The 18979-nt window shown below is 35.4% G+C and overlaps 1 protein-coding gene across 1 annotated transcript in view; it reads left to right on the top strand.

Annotated features, from left to right (window-relative positions):
• The window catches only part of LOC150093582 (carboxypeptidase D-like), a 506393-nt gene that overhangs the window by 188897 nt on the left and 298517 nt on the right, over positions 1-18979 (top strand). The window contains exon 10 of the mRNA XM_090413049.1: positions 16609-16873. Within this exon, the coding sequence (XP_090269175.1) occupies positions 16609-16873 (265 nt within the window). The remainder of the gene's footprint in view (positions 1-16608; positions 16874-18979) is intronic.

The following is an 18979-nucleotide window of genomic DNA, read 5'->3' as shown; positions in this document are numbered from 1 at the left end:
CTTACTAGAAAGACCAAATTGTTATCTGTGTTAAGAATATAATTGTTCGAATTTATCTGTTCAAACCTTCTTAAATGCAGCAATTTTATAATTTCTTTGCTATGAAAAGAAAAAAAAAAGTCATCTTTCTAACGACACTAAAATTTTGTAATTGTGATATATAATCATGGGTGATTTCAATGCTAAAGTTGGGAAAGGTAGAAGTGGAGATATAGTTGCCGAACATGGACTGGCCACAAGAAATGAGAGAGGTGACCGTCTTTTTCAATTCTGCCAGGAAGAGGAGCTAACAATCACAAACACATGGTTTAAGCTACCACCTCGAAGATTGTATACTTGGCGATCACCACAGGATAATAATGGGAATATAGTCAGAAACCAAATTGATTACTTACTAATTAATCAACGATTTCGAAGTTCTATAAAGAGTACAAAAACCTATCCTAGTGCAGATATTGCTTCTGATCATAACCTACTGGTGGCAGAGTTACAACTTAGACTGAAAGCTATGCTTAAAAAACATCAACAAAAAAGGTTTGATTTGGGAAAATTAAAAAACACAGAGATAAGAAGCAAATTGAGTCAAGATCTGAATCAAGAGCTAGCACTTATCAAGAATGATGACATCATGAAGGTTGATGAATCGTGAGACAAATTGAAATCTGTCTTCATAGAGAAATGTACCAATACCTTATGTCCTAATAGAGCAGTAAAAAAGAAAGATTGGATGACTGATGAAATTCTTTCTCTCATGGATCAACGCAGATCATATAAAAATCATAATCCAACAAAATATACAGAGGTTCAGAAAATTATTAAACACAAGATCAAAAAAGCAAAAGAAATCTGGATGAATGAAAAATGTAAAGAAATAGAAATTCTACAGGAAAAACATGACAATTTTAATCTACACAAAAAGATGAAAGAGACCTCGGGTATATATAAGAAAAAACAATTCTGTATCCTTCGAAACAAAAAGGGAGAAATTATATCCAAAAAGGATGACAAAATACAAGAATGGGTGAAATATATAGAAGAACTCTTTACTGATAACAGACAGAACCCAGAAAATACTTATAAACATATGGAAGGTCCATGCATTCTAAAATCAGAAGTAGAATGTGCATTAAACTCAGCTAAAAATGGTAAAGCCCTAGGACCAGATAGAATACCAGCAGAAATAGTAAAGTTATTAGAAGGTGACAACATTAACATATTAGTAAAGCTATTTAATAAGATCTACGATACAGGCATAATCCCTCAAGACTGGTTACAGTCGACCTTCATCATGCTACCTAAAAAAGTAAATGCAAAAACTTGTAATGACTATAGAATGATCAGCCTAATGAGTCACGTTCTCAAAATGTTTCTGAAAATAATTCAAAAAAGAATATACAGAAAATGTGAAGACACCATCAGTGATACCCAATTCGGCTTTAGAAATGGCTTGGGAACAAGAGAAGCCCTTTTCTGTTCTCAGATCTTATTTCAAAAATGTATTGACCAAAACAAGGTAATATTCATTTGCTTCATCGACTTCGAGAAAGCATTTGACAAAGTCCAACATGCTAAAATGATTGTACTATTAAAAAGAATTGGATTAGATGGTAAAGACATTAGGATCATTGAAAACTTATATTGGAACCAAAAGGCATCTGTTCAAGTTGATGACATTATTACAGACTCCATTAACATCAAACTAGGAGTAAGGCAAGGATGTGTGCTGTCACCTCTTCTATTTAACATCTACTCAGAAGCCATATTTCAAAAAGTCTTGGAAGGAAGAAAGGAAGGGATTAGTGTAAATGGTGAAATCATCAGTAACATCCGATATGCCGATGATACAGCTCTTCTGGCTGACAATATTCAGGATCTTCAAAATCTTTTGGAACTAATAAATGCAGAGAGTGAAAAAATGGGATTAAAAATAAATATCACCAAAATTAAATTCATGGTCATAAGTAAGAAACCAATTCTTAATTTAGCACTTTCTTTAAATAGGAAACAAATAGAAAGAGTGGCAAAGTTTAAATATCTCGGGTGCTGGTTAAATGAAGATTGCAATCCAGAAATGGAAATAAAAGTTAGAATTGAAATGGCAAGAAAAAATTTTCTCTTGATGAAATCAACACTGTGTAACCACAGTTTAAACTTAGAGCTTAGAGTACGCATGGTTAAATGCTATGTATGGTCTGTACTGCTGTACGGTGCAGAAACTTGGACCTTGAAGACAACATCAATAAAAAGACTTGAAGCCTTTGAGATGTGGTTATACAGACGAATGTTAAAAATCCCATGGACAGCAAAAACATCCAATCAGGAAGTACTTGAACAAATGGGGAAATCACGTGAACTTTTAGATACCATTAAAAGAAGGAAAACTGCATATCTTGGTCACCTACTTCGTAATGAAAAATATAAGATACTTCAATTGATTATAAAAGGGAAGATAAATGGAAGAAGAGGACAAGGAAGACTAAGAAAATCTTGGCTGGCAGATATCAGACAGTGGACTGGTATGAACTCTGAGAGACTGCTCAGAATAGCTGAGAATCGCTCAAAATTTGCCAAGGTGGTCGCCGACCTCCGATAGGAGATGGCACTCAAAGAAGAAGAAGATATATAATGCCAGCCTGGTTGGCCGAGTGGTCATTGTATCCACTCTGTTTCTGGAGCTGAGTTTAAGGCTTTTTCTTCAAAAGTCTCCAAAAAGAAGTTTGCAAGGTGGGGGGGGGGGAGAGAGAGTGGAGAATCCATGGCTGTACCCTCTCTGTTTGTAGAATTTTCCCTGCCAAACGAAATAGCCTGAGTTCATGGTGAACTGAAATAGGGCTGAGATGTCAGGTGGAAATTTGGCATGGATGAGATCGAAGGTATCTTTGAGTGGGACATTTGTGAATAAGGAGATGACATCAAAACTGACCATTATATCAGTGTGTTGGAGTGAGAGGTTCTCTATACTGGCTTTAAAGTGGGCTGAGTTTTTAATGTATGGTGTGTTGCCAGTATAATGTGTGAGCACTTTAGCTAAATGTTGGCTAATTTTTATGTGGGGGAATCAATACCATCTACTATGGGACGTAATCACACATTCTGTTTATGGATTTTTGGTAGTCCATAAATTCGTAATATTGTAACATTGTTACATAACATTCATAACAATGTAACATTGCCAAAATCTAGGAAGGTATTTATTAAAGTTTTTTTTAATAAATACCTTAATTAATGTTTTAGTATACATTGTTATTGCCTGAAAAATTTAAAGTCATTTCCATATTTAATTTACCATCTTCACTAAAAATTGTGGCCAAGTAACTGAAATGTTTTACTTGTTCTATAGGTTCTCTATTCACAATGCAGTTGATTTTTCAATGCTTCTCCCTATTTTCATTGTCTTTGTCTTGTTGTTGCTGACCTCCATACCAAATCTACTACAAGAGTTATTCAATTTAGTCAGGGAATCTTGCAGACTTGTACAAGATTTATTTAGAAGTATAAAATCATCTGCATAAAGCAAAGAGCTGACATTAACATTGCCAATTTTGATATCAGGTTTAATACCACTTTCCTTCATAATGTGATCCATATAGATAACGAATAACAGAGGGGATAATGTACATCTTTGTCTGACACCAGATTTAACATTAAACTGTCTTTCTGTACTTAATTCAATTCTAACTGCTGACTTTCAACTCAAATGAAGACTAAGTATTGCTTGATATAATGCCTTATTGACACCAATACAACTGTAGTGTTTTGAGTAGCTTTTCTCTTGGCATCTTGTCATATGCCTTTTCCAAATCGACAAACCTTAAATACAGATCTTTATTATATTCCCATGATTTCTCAACTATTTGTCGTAAAGTGAAGATCTGATCCTGACATCCTCTATTTGACCTGAATCAGGTTGTTCTTTACCAAGCTTCCCTTCCACAATCCTGACAATCCTTCTCAATCATTTCTCAAGTATACTTGCATATATCTTACCAGGAACACTCACTAGGGAAATACCTCTGTAATTCTCACATTCAGTTTTATTTCCCTTTTTTTGTGTATGAGACCTCTATTTCATCCATATGGAATTTTTCCCTATGTTTTAAGCTTTCTGAACTATGCAGTGCAGCCACTGTAAGACTTTTGTACCTCCATACTTGAGCATTTCTGGTTGAATATCATCTACTCCAGCTGTCTTTCCATATTTAAGGCTTTTTCTACTTCAAGTATGAATATGTATTTTTGGTTGCATGCCTGTTCAGTGTTTTTTACAACTGTGCTCTGCTTGTTTCATTTAACAATTTTTTGAAGTAATTACTCCATACATCAAGGATATCTTTTTCTCCAGTTTCATGTCAGCTTTATCATCTCTAATTCCTTTTACAGTACTCTTTCCTCCATTTCTGAGCTTCTTCAATAACCTCCAGAATATCTTGCCACCTTACTGATATTTATTTTCTATGTTCTTACCAAAGTCCTCCCAGGAATTTTGTTTAGCTAGTTTTACACAGTATTTAGCTTTCTTACATTTGTCTCTGTATTCTCTAAGAGCACAAGCTGACTTACTTGCCAGGAAAGTTTGATATGCTTTCTTCTTTTCTTTCACTGCCTCTTTAACTCCTGTGTCCACCATGGAATTCTGATTTTTCTATCCTTGCAGACAACCTCACCACATGCCTCTCTGGCTGAATCAACAGGGCTTGCCACTGAATCTCCAAGGTTTGGTTCCTGTTCTCAAACTCTTTCATTTTTTCTTGAATAATATTTGTGTATTTTAGTCTACTGTTCACATCTGAGAGCTGCTCAACTTTTATTCACTTTAAAACTTTCTTCCGTGTTATTCTTTTCAATATGAAATTCAATTTTATCCTGCTCAAGACTAAATAGTGATCACTTCCAATTTCAAATCCTCTGTACACTCTGGTGTCCTGCACCAGGGAGAAAACATCACTATCAACAATAACATAGTCAATGAGACTTTTCTTATTCCTTGCCTCTTCTCTCCATGTGAATTTGTGCACATTTTTATGTTGGAACATTGTGTTAGTAATAACCAGTCCATGTCCTGAGTAGAAATCCAAATGGTGTTTGCCATTATTATTAGCTGTGCTCTTTTCTCCAAATTTTTAAACATTTTTGTATGTCTGACAATCATTTCCTACTCTGCTATTCAGATCCTCGACCAACTTTTCATTTTTCTTTGTGTCCGTTGCTTTCTCTAAAGCCTCAAAAAAATTTCTCCACTTCTACCATAGCAGAACCTTCTGTGAGGATATAGGCACAAATAAGTCTCATTGTTTACTTCACCATTCTGATATTTGCCCACATCACTCTACTTGATATTGCCTTCCATTCAAGAAGATTAGCCTTATATTTAGTGTTGAATACTATGGTTACTCCTTCTTTTCCTTGATTGTCATTGCCCGAATATAACATTTTGTATTTATTGCTCAGAAAGATCTCATCCTCCGTTTTTGTCTTTTTTGTTTCACTCACCCCTATTATGTCGATCTGGTACTTATTCAATTCCTCAGCTAGCTCCATTTCTTTGCCATTGGTACTTATGTTGATAGTACCGATCTTGAACTCTGATAATATGTTGAGTTTGTATGTGTTTCAGGATTTGAGATTTTTTCCACAATTTTTACCACAATATAAAATTATGGTACAACATGACATCGAGAACACTGGAAGTATAAGTGTAAAAAATGTGGAACTAGCAGAAGAATTACAGATAGCCCATACTGACATAATTGGCCATACCAATAAATATAACAAAAAACAGTTGTACTTCTAAATAATAAATATGAGGTATACTGGATTTGGCCAGTAATGATCAGGGTGATGAAGGAGAAGCTGTAATATTCATCAGTAAGCATAAAGCTGCACCTTTTGAACAGTAGACAGTTTCAAGTATTGATTTTGAAAAGTTTTGAAATTAGAAATTGAACAGTGGACCTGTTTGTGGATGTGGTCATTCCACATTAGGATTTTATACTGAAGAAATAGAAGAATTCTGTAAATCATTAGAAAGTGTAGTTCACATAAGTCCGTGCAGTTAGCCTAGTGGCTATGCGCTTCGCAACCATATGCCTTGGGAAGGAGTGTAGGTTCAATTCCCGTTGACGTGAGAAGCTCGAGGATCTTTCTCAGCCCAGGTTATCCGGTCTTGGCGCATGAGCAGCAGGGTTTTTCATCCTGCAAGCAAACCGGCCTCCTTGAACACACAGGCTACATAGGATACCTCCAGGAATAAGGAGTAACCAACCTATTCCGTAGGATTTCAGTTCCGAATGCCTACACGCTAAAAAGTGTAGGTCTGCGTGTGAGCATAAATAAAAAGAAAATGCTGATTCTTATCGGAAATAGAAATAGCAAAGGAATTAATTAATCCCACACATAAGAATGTTTTAAAAAAATTAGTTCTTTCTTTCTAATTTAAAATTTAATTGTAAATACCTGCTTGATTTCTGTTCAGAAATCAAGCGGTCATCTAGACTAGTCATCATTAATATCATTTACCAACATAAAGATGTACATAAATTCATAGGAAGAGAATACACAAGAAATAGTCCTGTTGATTGGGGTTATGTTGATAGCAGTGTCTTTGATTCAGATCACAAAAGGGTGTAGGAGATTTAAAACAGAAAATGAACATCATTTAGTTTTGAGCAGTATAAAAGTAAGTGTTACATTGACAAGAAAAATAAGTATGACAGTTTTAGAACTAATTAAGCTGGGAAGACTTCATCATCATCATCATCAAATTCCTGCCATGTACCCTCAAGGGGTGTACAGGATATGACAGTACTACATGAAAAAATTACATCATTACTAATTTCCTATCTACAATTTTCCTCCAAATCAGTCTGTTACTTGTCAAGACTCCAACATTATCAGATCTTATATTTCTATCGTCTAAGGCACTTTGTACCGTATCAATCCACCTATATCTTGGTCTTCCTCTGGGTCGTTTTCCTGCCAACCTGGCAGAGAACACTTGTTTTGCTAATCTTTCCTCTCCCATTCTATTTAAGTGACCATACCACCTGAGATTAGCTCTGCTAACGCATTCCTGGATGCTGACAATGTCAAGTTCTTTCCTAATATCCTCATTTTTAATATGATATTGCCATTGATGCCATCTGTTCACGCCTCTAATCTTTCTCAGGACTCTCATATCTGCGGTTTCTAGTCTTTGGTCAAGTGTTTTACTTCTGACCCAGCTCTCAGATCCATAAGTTAAAATTGGTTTGAACACAGTCTTGTATACAGCTAATTTAGTGTTCCGACTAATTTCTTTCTTATTCCATATGAATTTATTCAATTGACTTCCCACGATACCAGCTTTGCTGATTCTGTTGTCTATTTCTATATTTAGTTTACCATCTTCAGTAAAAATTGTGCCTAAGTAGCTGAAATGTTTTACTTGTTCCACAGGTTCTCCATTCACAACACAGTTGACATTTTCAATGATTCTGCCTATTTTCATTGTCTTTGTCTTTTTATTGCTGACCTTCATACCATATCTATTACAACAGCTATTCAATTTAGTCAGAGAATCTTGCAGACTTGTAGCAGATTTATTTAGAAGTATAACATCATCTGCATAAAGCAAAGAGCTGACATTAACATCTCCAATTTTGATATCAGGTTTAATACCACATTCCTTCATAATGTGATCCATATAGATAATGAATAACAGAGGGGATAATGTACATCCTTGTCTCACACCAGATTTAACATTAAACCATCTTCCTGTACTTCCTTCAATTCTAACTGCTGACTCACAACTCAAATAAAGACTAAGTATTGCTTGATATAATGCCCCATTGACACCATATAACTGCAGCGTATTGAATAGCTTCTCTCTTGGCACCTTGTCATATGCCTTTTCCAAATCGACAAAACTTAAATACAGATCTTTGTTATATTCCCAATCTTTCTAGACTATTTGTCGTAAAGTGAAGATCTGATCCTGACAGCCTCTATTTGGCCTGAATCCAGCTTGTTCTTCACCAAGCTTTTCTTCCACAATTCTTCTCAACCGTTTCTCAAGTATACTTGCATAGATCTTGCCAGGAACACTCAGTAGGGAAATACCTCTGTAATTCTCACATTCAGTTTTATTTCCCTTTTTATATATGGGTACTATGAGAGCTCTACTCCAATCATCGGGAATTCGTCCCTCTGTCCAGGCTTTCTGAACTATGCAGTGCAGCCACTGTAAGACTCTTATCCCACCATACTTCAGCATTTCTGGTCGAACATCATCTACTCCTGCTGCCTTTCCACATTTCAAGCCTTTGATGGCTTTTTCTACTTCAAGTATGGATATGTATTCCTGACTGCATGCCTGGTCAGTGTTTTTTATCACTGTGCTGTCATCACTGCTTGTTTCATTTAGCAGTTTTTCAAAGTAATTACTCCATACTTCAAGGATATCTTTTTCTCCTGTTTTCATTTCACCTTTATCATCTCTAATTCCTTTTACAGCACTCTTTCCTCCATTCCTAAGCTTCTTCAACAACCTCCAGAATATTTTGCCACCTTCTTGATATTTATTTTCTATATTCTTGCCAAAGTCCTCCCATGACTTTTGTTTAGCTAGTTTTACACACTGTTTAGCTTTCTTACATTTGTCTCTGTATTCTGTAAGAGTAAAAGCTGACTTATTTGACAGGAACTTTTGATATGCTTTCTTCTTTTCCTTCACTGCCTCTTTAACTTCCTGTGTCCACCAGGGAGTTCTGATTTTTTTATCTTTGCACACAACCTCACCACATGCCTCTCTGGCAGAATCAATCAATGTTTCCTTCAGAGTTTGCCACTGAATCTCCAAGGTTTGATTCCTGTTCTCAAACTCTTTCATTTTCTTTCCAATAATATTTCTGTATTTTAGTCTACAGTTTACATCTGAGAGCTGCTCAACTTTTATTCGCTTTAAAACTTTCTTACATGTTATTCTTTTCAATATGAAATTCAATTTTATCCTGCTCAAGACTAAATAATGATCACTTCCAATTTCAAATCCTCTGTACACTCTGGTGTCCTGCACCAGGGAGAAAACATCACTGTCAACAATAACATAGTCAATGAGACTTTTCTTATTCCTAGCCTCTTCTCTCCATGTGAATTTGTGCACATTTTTATGTTGGAACATGGTGTTAGTAATAACCAGTCCATGTCCTGAGCAGAAATCCAACAGATATTTGCCATTATTATTAGCTTTGCTCTTTTCTCCAAATTTTCCCAAAATATTTTTGTATGTCTCACAATCATTTCCTACTCTGCTATTTAGATCCCCAACAAGGACCAACTTTTCCTTTTTCATTGTGTCAGTTGCTTTTTCTAAAGCCTCAAAAAATTCTCCCACTTCTACCTTAGTAGAACCTTCTGTGGGACCATAGGCACAAATAAGTCTCATTGTCCAGTTCCCCATTAGAGGTAAATCAAAACTAAAATATGCAAATATTATTTGCACTGAAGATATCATTGGTTGATTCAAAAAGTTAAATTTTATTGCTGGAAAAGAATAAATCATGTTACTGATTGATGTATTACCTGCAGTATCCTGGCATGTAAGACTTACTAAGCAAACTGTCATCATTTAGACTGTCTCAGGACTTCTGCAGATGGATTGCCAGCTTCTGTCTGGATGCAGGCTATTTGTGATGGTAGACAGCTCCCTATCCTCTCACCATCCAACTAATGCTGGGGTCCTACAAGGTTCATTTTTCTCACCGACCCTCTTTCTTCTGTATATCAATGACCTACTTCAGTTGACCTCCAACCCAATACACAGTTTTTCAGATGACAGCACATTGCATTCCTCCCTTTCATTTGACAAACCCTACTTTACACAACTCACTACAACTCACAAAACAGCAACCACCACTGCCCTTAATTCTGGCCTCCAAGCCATCCTCCAATGGGACTTAGATAACCTCGTCAGCTTCAACGCTAGTAAAAGTCAGTTCTGTCTTATTTCTCACAAAAAAGAACAATTTTCCCCCAGCATTATTTTTGATAACACTCAAATTCCCAGACAAGATGAGATTTCTCTTATCAGAATTACCTCGACATCAAGCCTCTCCTGGCGTAAACACCTCACAACCATTGCATTCTCAGCTTCCCAAAAACTAGGTTTTCTCTTTCGCTCAAGACGTTACTTTACCTCTAAACAGCAAATCACCAATCCACCCAGCTATCGAATACTGCTCTCACATTTGGAGTGGGATTCCTAAAAGTTCCCTCAAAATGATTGACTCAATACAGCGGAGAGCATTTAGACTGATAAATGATCCATCTCTCACCAACTTGCTCCCCTCACTTTCAACATAAACATTTGATCTCTGCAATTTGTGTATTCTATAAATATTTCCATGAGGAACGTTAATTGAAACAGCATAACCCCCCCCCACTCTGTACTAAGCCCATTGGAACATGTACAGCTGCTGCCCAACATCCTTTCAAAGTACACGTTGAAACCCACAGAACAAGTATCTTTTCATCCTCCTTTATCCTTCTTTCATCCTCCCTGCTACTGCTGTACTGTGTAACAGTCTTCCTCCTGATGTATTTCCCAAGGAATACAACATACAGGCTTTTAAATCAAATATAAACAAGTTTTTCCTTTCCCAACCCACTACCCATGTACAGTACTAACGTACTATAGGTTGACCAGCCAACCTCTCATATATGGGCTCAACATAAAAGGTCAACAGGAGCCATATAAGACAACATAGAAAAAATTTCCACTTTTTTGAATTTTCATATTTATTGTAGTGATCCATATTGAAGTTCCTGGAATAAAAATTACAAAGTGGAAAATAAATAATTTGCTTTATTCTTATTTTTTAAGGAGTTTAGCAAGTGTTTATTTGTTTTTCTGTTTTGTTGTTGTTGTTGTAACCATTTTGTTTGCAAAAGATGTAAGTAAAGTTAAGCATTTTGTAAAAAATAGATTACAAGCTGTTTATCATATTGATGGTACTGAACTGCAGGAAATAGATGAAGCTAGAGATTTTAGGGGTGTGGTGGTGGTAGACAGAGAGTTAGTTTAGAGGACATATTCCTAAGGTTGCTAAGGCAGCCCATAAGATTACTTGGCTATTGAAGAACACAGTAACATTTAGAGATATAGAAGTTGTTATTCTTCTTTATAAGGCCTTGATACACCCACATTAGGATTACTGCTCAAGTCTGGTCCCCTGGGTTTCTTGAGGATGAGGGAGCAATGGAGATTCAGAGGCTAGTGACGAAATGCTGAGTGCCCTATGAGGATAGATTGAGGGTGAGTGTATCACAGAAGTTGGTTGATAGGAGATATGAAAGAAATATTTAAGTTGTTTAAAGGGTTTTTTTATAGGATTGATGCAGGGGAAGTGTTTCACTTGGCTAGAGGGACCAGAATAGGTCATCCCTCGAAGTTGAATAAAGGTATGGTTAGTAGGGGTGTGAGGAATTAGATTTTTTGCTTGGAGAGTTGTGAATGAGTGGAATGGGTTGCCAGAGTCAATTGTTGAGTGCTTTGTTAATTGGTTTAAGGAGAGGTATGATAAATTGTGTGGATAGATTTGGGTCTGCCACAATGAGTTTTCAGACTTCATGGAGGTGCCTGTATAATAATAATAAGAAGAAGAATAAAAGCCTATTATTCCAGATACATTGCAGGTCCTGAGAACTAAATCCACTCTGTTTCTGCAGGCTGAAGTTTTGAAAAGTCCAAGTTCTTGGTCAAGTTATTGGATTAAGGCAGTCTTTCATCTGGCCGAATTTGCAGCAGTCCTGAATACCTATCATTAACTTTAGGTTCTTAATATAGGACCATAACTGAACACTTCTAAGTCAGAATCCCATCTAGGTAGTGCTAACCATAGTTGCAGTTGCTTTCATACTGTTATGGTGCAGTCGCTCTGGTAATGAGGTCACTTGAACAGAAGCATTAAGACAGTTGTTCAGACTATGTAGCCACTGTTTCCTATGCTGCACCTTCAGATGTGACATGCAGTCACCAAATTGTCCACAGACGAACCTAGATAGTATTCTGGGTATTGTGTTTAGAAGAGTAGCCACTATACTGCAATCTGTTGAGACTCATGCTCATCAAACATGTGACTGTCTTTATTCTGTAGTTCATTTCATCCCCTGTCTTCACCAAGTGTGTGTGTGTGTGTGTGTGTGTGTGTGTGTGTGTGTGTGTGTGTGTGTGTGTGTGTGTGTGTGTGTGTGTGTGTGTCTGTCTGTCTGTCTGTCTTTAGAGTGCCTCTGTCAATGAGCTAACAAAATGTCACTGTGTGTGAATATTTAATTTGGTTAGTAAATTATTTATTTTTGCTCCAGTTCCTTGTGGTTTTTATTCCAGAACAACAAATGTCATAGAAAGACAGAAGAATATACACACTAAATATGAAGATCACATTGTTCTGAAGGCTATTAAAAATCTTAGAAATAAAGGAAAAAAGTACTGTAAAAAGGAATTAGAAACGATAAAGACTATAGTTGCTGTTAATACGTGCTCTATATCTAAAGAGGCTGCAATTTGAATCCATTTGTGAATGTGGATGTTTCGATTGTTTTCAAGTGGGAGATGAATTTTACTAAGTCACTGACCTATTTTTTGGAGATCTGAAGTGGCCTGAAAAAAATGTTCCATGTTTGACCTCTAGAGTACGTTTTATAGATTATGTAAAAAAAAAAAAAAAAAAAAAAAAAAAAAAAAAAAAAAAAAAAATCTTTACCCTGACTACAGTTACCAATGAATCATTGATTTACACCCTAAATGTGATCTCATTTAGGGGGATTACTTAAGGATCAAGGTTAGAGAACTGCGAGGAAATCTCCACATAGGTCTCCTCCAAGTTATTTTAAGGATTGAGGAGAACCAACCAGGGCTTCTGACTTTATGTACAATCCTTGCTTCTCGTAGCACTCTGTTACTAGGTATAACTGATCCAATTCTATTTCTTGTTGGCTTAAATAAAAACAAAGTAATGGATCATGAAGATGAAATGTCATGTCTACTAGGGTTGTCTTCCATCTAAACAAAATCCCCCTGCTGTTTTTGTTTAAGAAACAGATTAAACAGTGAAAAGTCAGCAACCAGGACAAACTCCAACTTGATATCAGCAGAATTCAAGAGAGAGGTGCCGTGAACATAAAACACTATGAATGGAAAAGAAGTGGAATTGGTAGAAGAATTAGAGAAATATCCCATCAACATTATTGACATTACTAAAACAAAGACGGGTTGATTCTTCTAAGTAACAATTACAAAATGCTATGCTCAGGCAAGATAATCAGGAAAAGTAAGGAATAGCTGTAGTATTCAACAAAAACAAAGATAATCTTTATAGATAGAACACAATTTCAAGAGTAATGAGACTAATGCAGACAGACATCAAAATGGGGAATTGGACAATGAGACTTATTTGTGCTTATGATCCTGGAGAAGTTCTGCCAAGGAAGAAGTTGAGGAATTTTTCAAATCATTATGGCCTTTTTTGGAAAACTAAACAGATGAAACGAATACCAGAGATATAGATAAGTTTGGAAAAATTTTGGGACAAGAGCAGAGCTTACTAGCTGTTAAAAATGTGAAATAGTCATTACTAAAACCATTTTGTAACATAAGGATGTGCATAAATTCACATGCTTAAAGATACAAGAAATAAAGACCTCTCACTGATTATGTTGTTGGTAGTGGCAAGAGTAGATAGGGGATTTGAAATAGAAAATGATCACCATTAATTTTCAGCTGGATAAAAATATCATATTGAAAAGAAAAATATTTAAGAAAGTTTTAAGAAAGAATAAGTGAAATAATTTTCATAGGAGAGCTTTAGACAATTGTGCAAATATTACAAAGAAAAAAAGATGAAAGTTTAAAAAGCAATAATCGAACCTTGGATGCTCAGTGACAAACTGGGAAAATGTTGATTGATTTGGCCAGAGAAGTGTGTGTGGCAAACCTGTTAGGATAGAAAAATCAGAACTTCAGTTGAACATTCTTTTAGCACATGTACTGATATCCCACTCTGTTCCAGACAATAGCTCTAGAACATCATGTACTTCTATCTCTTCATCCAATGTGTTGGTAGCTCTAATTGCCATATTACTTCCAACAGGTTGATAGATCTTAGCAAAGTGAGCATTCATTATTTGAACAATTACATCTGCTTCTGATGCATGAGTACTGCCTACATTAAGTTATTCTCCCCCCCCCTCCCCCCATGCAGTCTTTCTTTTACTTGTGGCATAATGATAAAATTCATTTGGGTTGCCTTTAGCTAGCATAGTCTGCTTTTCATATGCTGACTTAGCTTTCTCTACAATTCAACTTTTCTAGTTTGCACTCTACTAATTCCATAGCACCTCTCATCCTTATTCTCACAATATTCTTTCTACATCATGGAAGGAATATTGTGAGATTTGTTTTGGTATAGCACCTAATTTCATTGTATGTAAAATTAATTATCTTATCATTGTTGCCAGCCTGGCTGGCTGAGTGGTTAGCATATCCACTCCCTAGCCAAAAGGCTGCAGATTCGAATCCTGCCATGGACATAGATGTTTATGATTGTTAGTAGAAATACTAGTGGTGATGGTCAGTGATAGATGCCGTTGGTGATGGTCAGTGATAGATGCCGTTGGTGTAGTTGCGGTCAGTTGATGGATTCTGAGTGGTGGAGACAGAGTTGTAGAGTAGATGCCCTCCCTGAATGAGTCTTTGGACTCCCTGGAGGTGACAGATAATAATAATAAGGTTTGTTCTTCAAGCTCTGAGGAGCTCAAAATAATATCTCTTACTATGGGCTCAAACATAGTATTGTCTTAAGTTTTTCAGAATTTCTAGCTTTGTAGTTCAACATGTAACTTTCCTAATCGGAATATTATACTTTACTTCTGAAATTAGTATGGCATGAATATTTTCACCATCTGATAGCAAAACAGGCCATCCTTAACTGAGATCTCCCTTCTCATACTGATCCAATCTAACACTTTTTAACCCTAAGTTCCTTCTTTCACATGTTGTTTGAGAAAGTTGTCTTGCAGCAACTCAGTAAATTCTTCTTTCATATCATGAGTTTTTTTCTTCTACCCAATCAGTGTTCAGTTATTATCACTCATAATGATAACTCATTTAGTACCCATCAGGGTAATTAGGCATACATTTCATCATTTTCTACCAGTTGAGCTGCCAGGTGTATAACAATACCCCACCATATATTTCATCCTGTTAGCCTCCCTTTCACTCCATATAGACCCCAAAGTCACTGCTGCATGGAGCAGCAGTGACTTTGATGTATATGGTTATTGGTTTTATTGCTTAATGAATTTCTACTCAAACTGGGTTCAAATCATCTGGTGTCATTAGTAGTATTTTCTCTCCTAATGCTTCTGTCCTTCCTAAAAATATTATACACTTTACACCTGATTGCAATTACATCTGAGATCCAGGTTTCGCTGATGCAGTCTTACGCCACAATGTATTCTTCGAGGCAACAAACTCGATTCATGCAACAATTTTTTTTGTTCCTGATGCTTTTAGAATTTGTGTATATACATAATGAGTTATCTCATGGTTTTTTCATATACTTGGCACAGTAGGGCAATTTTCTTTTTCCACACACACATACACTCTCTCTCACTCACCCAAAGTCCAAACCCAAAATGTACAAGTCCAGTCCTTCACCAGCTTCAGAACCATGTCCATTGATATGTTTGAATATTCTCACTGTTCCCCCATGTGATGTGGTTTTCCTGACTTTTTAAATTAGATCTTACCCTAGTAAATAATTTCTCCAAGCTTCTGATGCCAAGAGTTCAGACCATTCCTCTTATACGAGTCCTTTTCTACCATCAAACTCGCTCCATACATCCAAAAAGTCGCGTTCATATCTTTTACATGGCCTGCACATAGATATCATAGCCCTTCTTAACTCAGTTAATATGTTGATAATAAACTACAATTTTCACTCTCTCGCTCTTCTTTCTTGCTGCTTACAACAGTCCTTTTGTATCCTCTTTCAAATCTTCACTTATGTTGAGTTTCAGGTTGTTCTAGTAGCTGACTTTCAGTGTTCATCCTGGTTCTGTGATGTTTTCAACAGGGAACCAGGGTGAACTTGTTTAGATATGTTACATCCCACCCAGCATGACATTTGATCATATTGTATCAATATGTTCATATTGGTTGAAGCCATTATAGAATGCAATTTGGTTACATCCCAAATTACCAGTCTTTATCAATTCAGTATCAAAGTGTATTCTTAAATGTAACCGCTTTACACTAAGTAATGTGTGTATTTAGTAATGTGAGAATGAGACAGCATCAGAAGCTGTGATTGGTTTGCAGCTCTGAATTTCTTATAGGCTAGATGACTAGGAGATCTTCTCCTAGTTATTTAGCTTTGGCTGTTAATTAACTCTTAGAAGAGAAGGCATCAATATTTTTTAATTTTTTTTAAAAAGTGTAGAATTACTGTATACCCTAGCTATCATGTTTCTTTGATCTGCTTTGATATAGTTTCATTGTATGTAAAAATTAATTATCTTGTCATGTTGTTTGCTGACTCATATTTTCAGATTCTTATGTGCTTTTTTCCCTAGGTATCTTAAACAAAGCCAAAAAGTGACTGTCCCAGAAAAAGGTGCAGTTCAGCTGAACTTCACAATGGATAATAGGCACTTTGTGTGGTCGAAGTCTAATGATTTTGGAATAAATGAAAACTTGGAGGAACAATATCTAACAAATCATGAGCTACATTCAGCACTTAGAAAAGTTGCTCATGATAATCCAGCAGTAGCCCAAGTAATGGCTAACCACGGTCCCACTGGCCTCACTGCCCTCCATTTTGTGATATTGTCAAGTCAGGTAAGGCTATGATTATGCTGTTATATAGTTGAATCTCTGTATGACAATAATTGAACCAAACTGGAGCCGAGGTGGGGAATTTTCTCAACTCCATGAAGTTATTAAACTTGATATATGTTATTTTGAAATAATGCTGTAGATAATGTTAGCTGTCAGTAATAATTATCCTATTTTGATCTATTGAAAAAAGATTAGATGTCAAAATTATTTATGTAAAATTTGCAACTGGATGATCAGAGCCTCTGACTAGAAGCACAACTTAGTTCTTCACATTATAGGCATGTAAACACATGAGAAATAACATGAAGTTTGTTGATAATATAAAACTTTCCAACAAATCATAAATTCTTAGTTGTTTTAAATGTAAATGTTTCTTTCAAGTGAGCTCTGATGTGATGTTGCTTCATCCAGATGAAATCAGAAAAATTCTTTCCTTGCTTAAATTTTGGACCATTCTATGCTTAGTAACTGTAAATAATTTTAGTTTAAATTTTTAGTTTTGCAATTGAGAATGACTGGAATAATCTTCAAGACTTGAAGATTTTTGTCTTGAACACGGACCAGAAACTATATGCGAATATAGTTTCTGGTCCGTGTTCATTCTAGAATTGATTTTCAGACTTCCATTGCATTTTGCTGTTACACATTAGTCAGATAATTTAAGCTACATAAAATTAGGTTTCAGGAATTCACAGTATTATTATTTATTTAATATTGTTATTTAAGTATAATTAGTTTGATATCGCACTTCTGGTACATGGTAATTTGCTAAAATTACTAGTTAGCCAACTGCTGTAAGCATTGTTTTTAAATTTGCATAATTTATTATCATTCATAATAGATGGTTATTTTCTGTCCAAATATTTAGTTTTGGGATCAACAAACTTCCTTTCTGTTCCCAAGTATGTCAGAAAGTACACTTTCTTATTATTTTTATTATTGATGATATAAAACTTTCCAACAAATCATAAATTCTTAGTTGTTTTAAATGTAAATGTTTCTTTCAAGTGAGCTCTGATGTGATGTTGCTTCATTCAAATGAAATCAGAAAAATTCTTTCCTTGCTTAAATTTTGGACCGTTCTATGCTTAATAACTGTAATCCTTCATGAGGTAAAAATTAGACAAGAGCATCTACCAGGTGATATTTTGGATTGTGTTATTGGAAATTGTGCTGTGATATTATGTCATTTTAGATGTGATTTTAATCAACCCAAAAGTCCCAAACAACTGTCCCAAAAGAAAGTGCAGCAATAGAATTCCCATGGGACAGAAGAATACTAAACGAGCATTTAAAAAATAAGGTAACAGCCCTGTCACTGAACTATCCATCACCAGGCTAGACACATGACATGGAGAACATTAATCTACTTTTAAGCCAACAGAGAAAAATAATCAAAATGCATCTATGGAAAACAACACTGGAATGAAAAAGGTAAAATGAAAATGGAAATGACAAAATATGATACATATATCAAACTGGAATGCAAGAGGAATAGCATATAAAGAAATAGAATTAGACCAAATATTAAAATGAAAGAAATTTTCAAATAGCAGTAATCACTGAAACAAAAAAGTAATTAAAAGGAACCATGTGAACTGAAAATTTTAATGTAATATATAGTGGAGTTGACAGCCCAAAGAGCACAAGCAGGTGTTTTGATTTGGATTCATAATTCCCTTTCAAAACAGTAAAAATAATAATTAATAATAAATAAGTAAAAATATTATAATTTATGGAATAAATGAATAATAGAAGCTAGAATAAAAATAGAGGTTTTTTTACTAAAATGTAAAATGCTCTCTGGTCAACTTACCTGTACAAAACTGTCATAGTTTCTACATTCAGCTTTGAAATAATGCTGGATCTAATATCCACTTGATTTTTATAAATTCTGCATTGCCAAAGTGATGCAAGCCTTTTGGCTTTTTATTTAATAAACACTTTTGCACACACCGACCAAGAGTTCACTTACAAAAAATACACCTCTCCAACAAGGTCTCTAGTATTGCAAGAGAGTTTTTGCTCTCTTAAGATTTCTGACTAGGCTCTGAGGATGAACCAATAAGTTCGAAACAGCTGTCATGCCAGTGAAACCTAAAAAAT

This window comes from Typopeltis vanoorti, chromosome 23 (genome assembly GCF_054136105.1).
Source record: "Typopeltis vanoorti isolate ZY-2024b chromosome 23, IOZ_Tvanoo_1.0, whole genome shotgun sequence".
NCBI lineage: Eukaryota > Metazoa > Arthropoda > Arachnida > Uropygi > Thelyphonidae > Typopeltis > Typopeltis vanoorti.
This window is presented reverse-complemented; position numbering and strand designations above follow the sequence as displayed.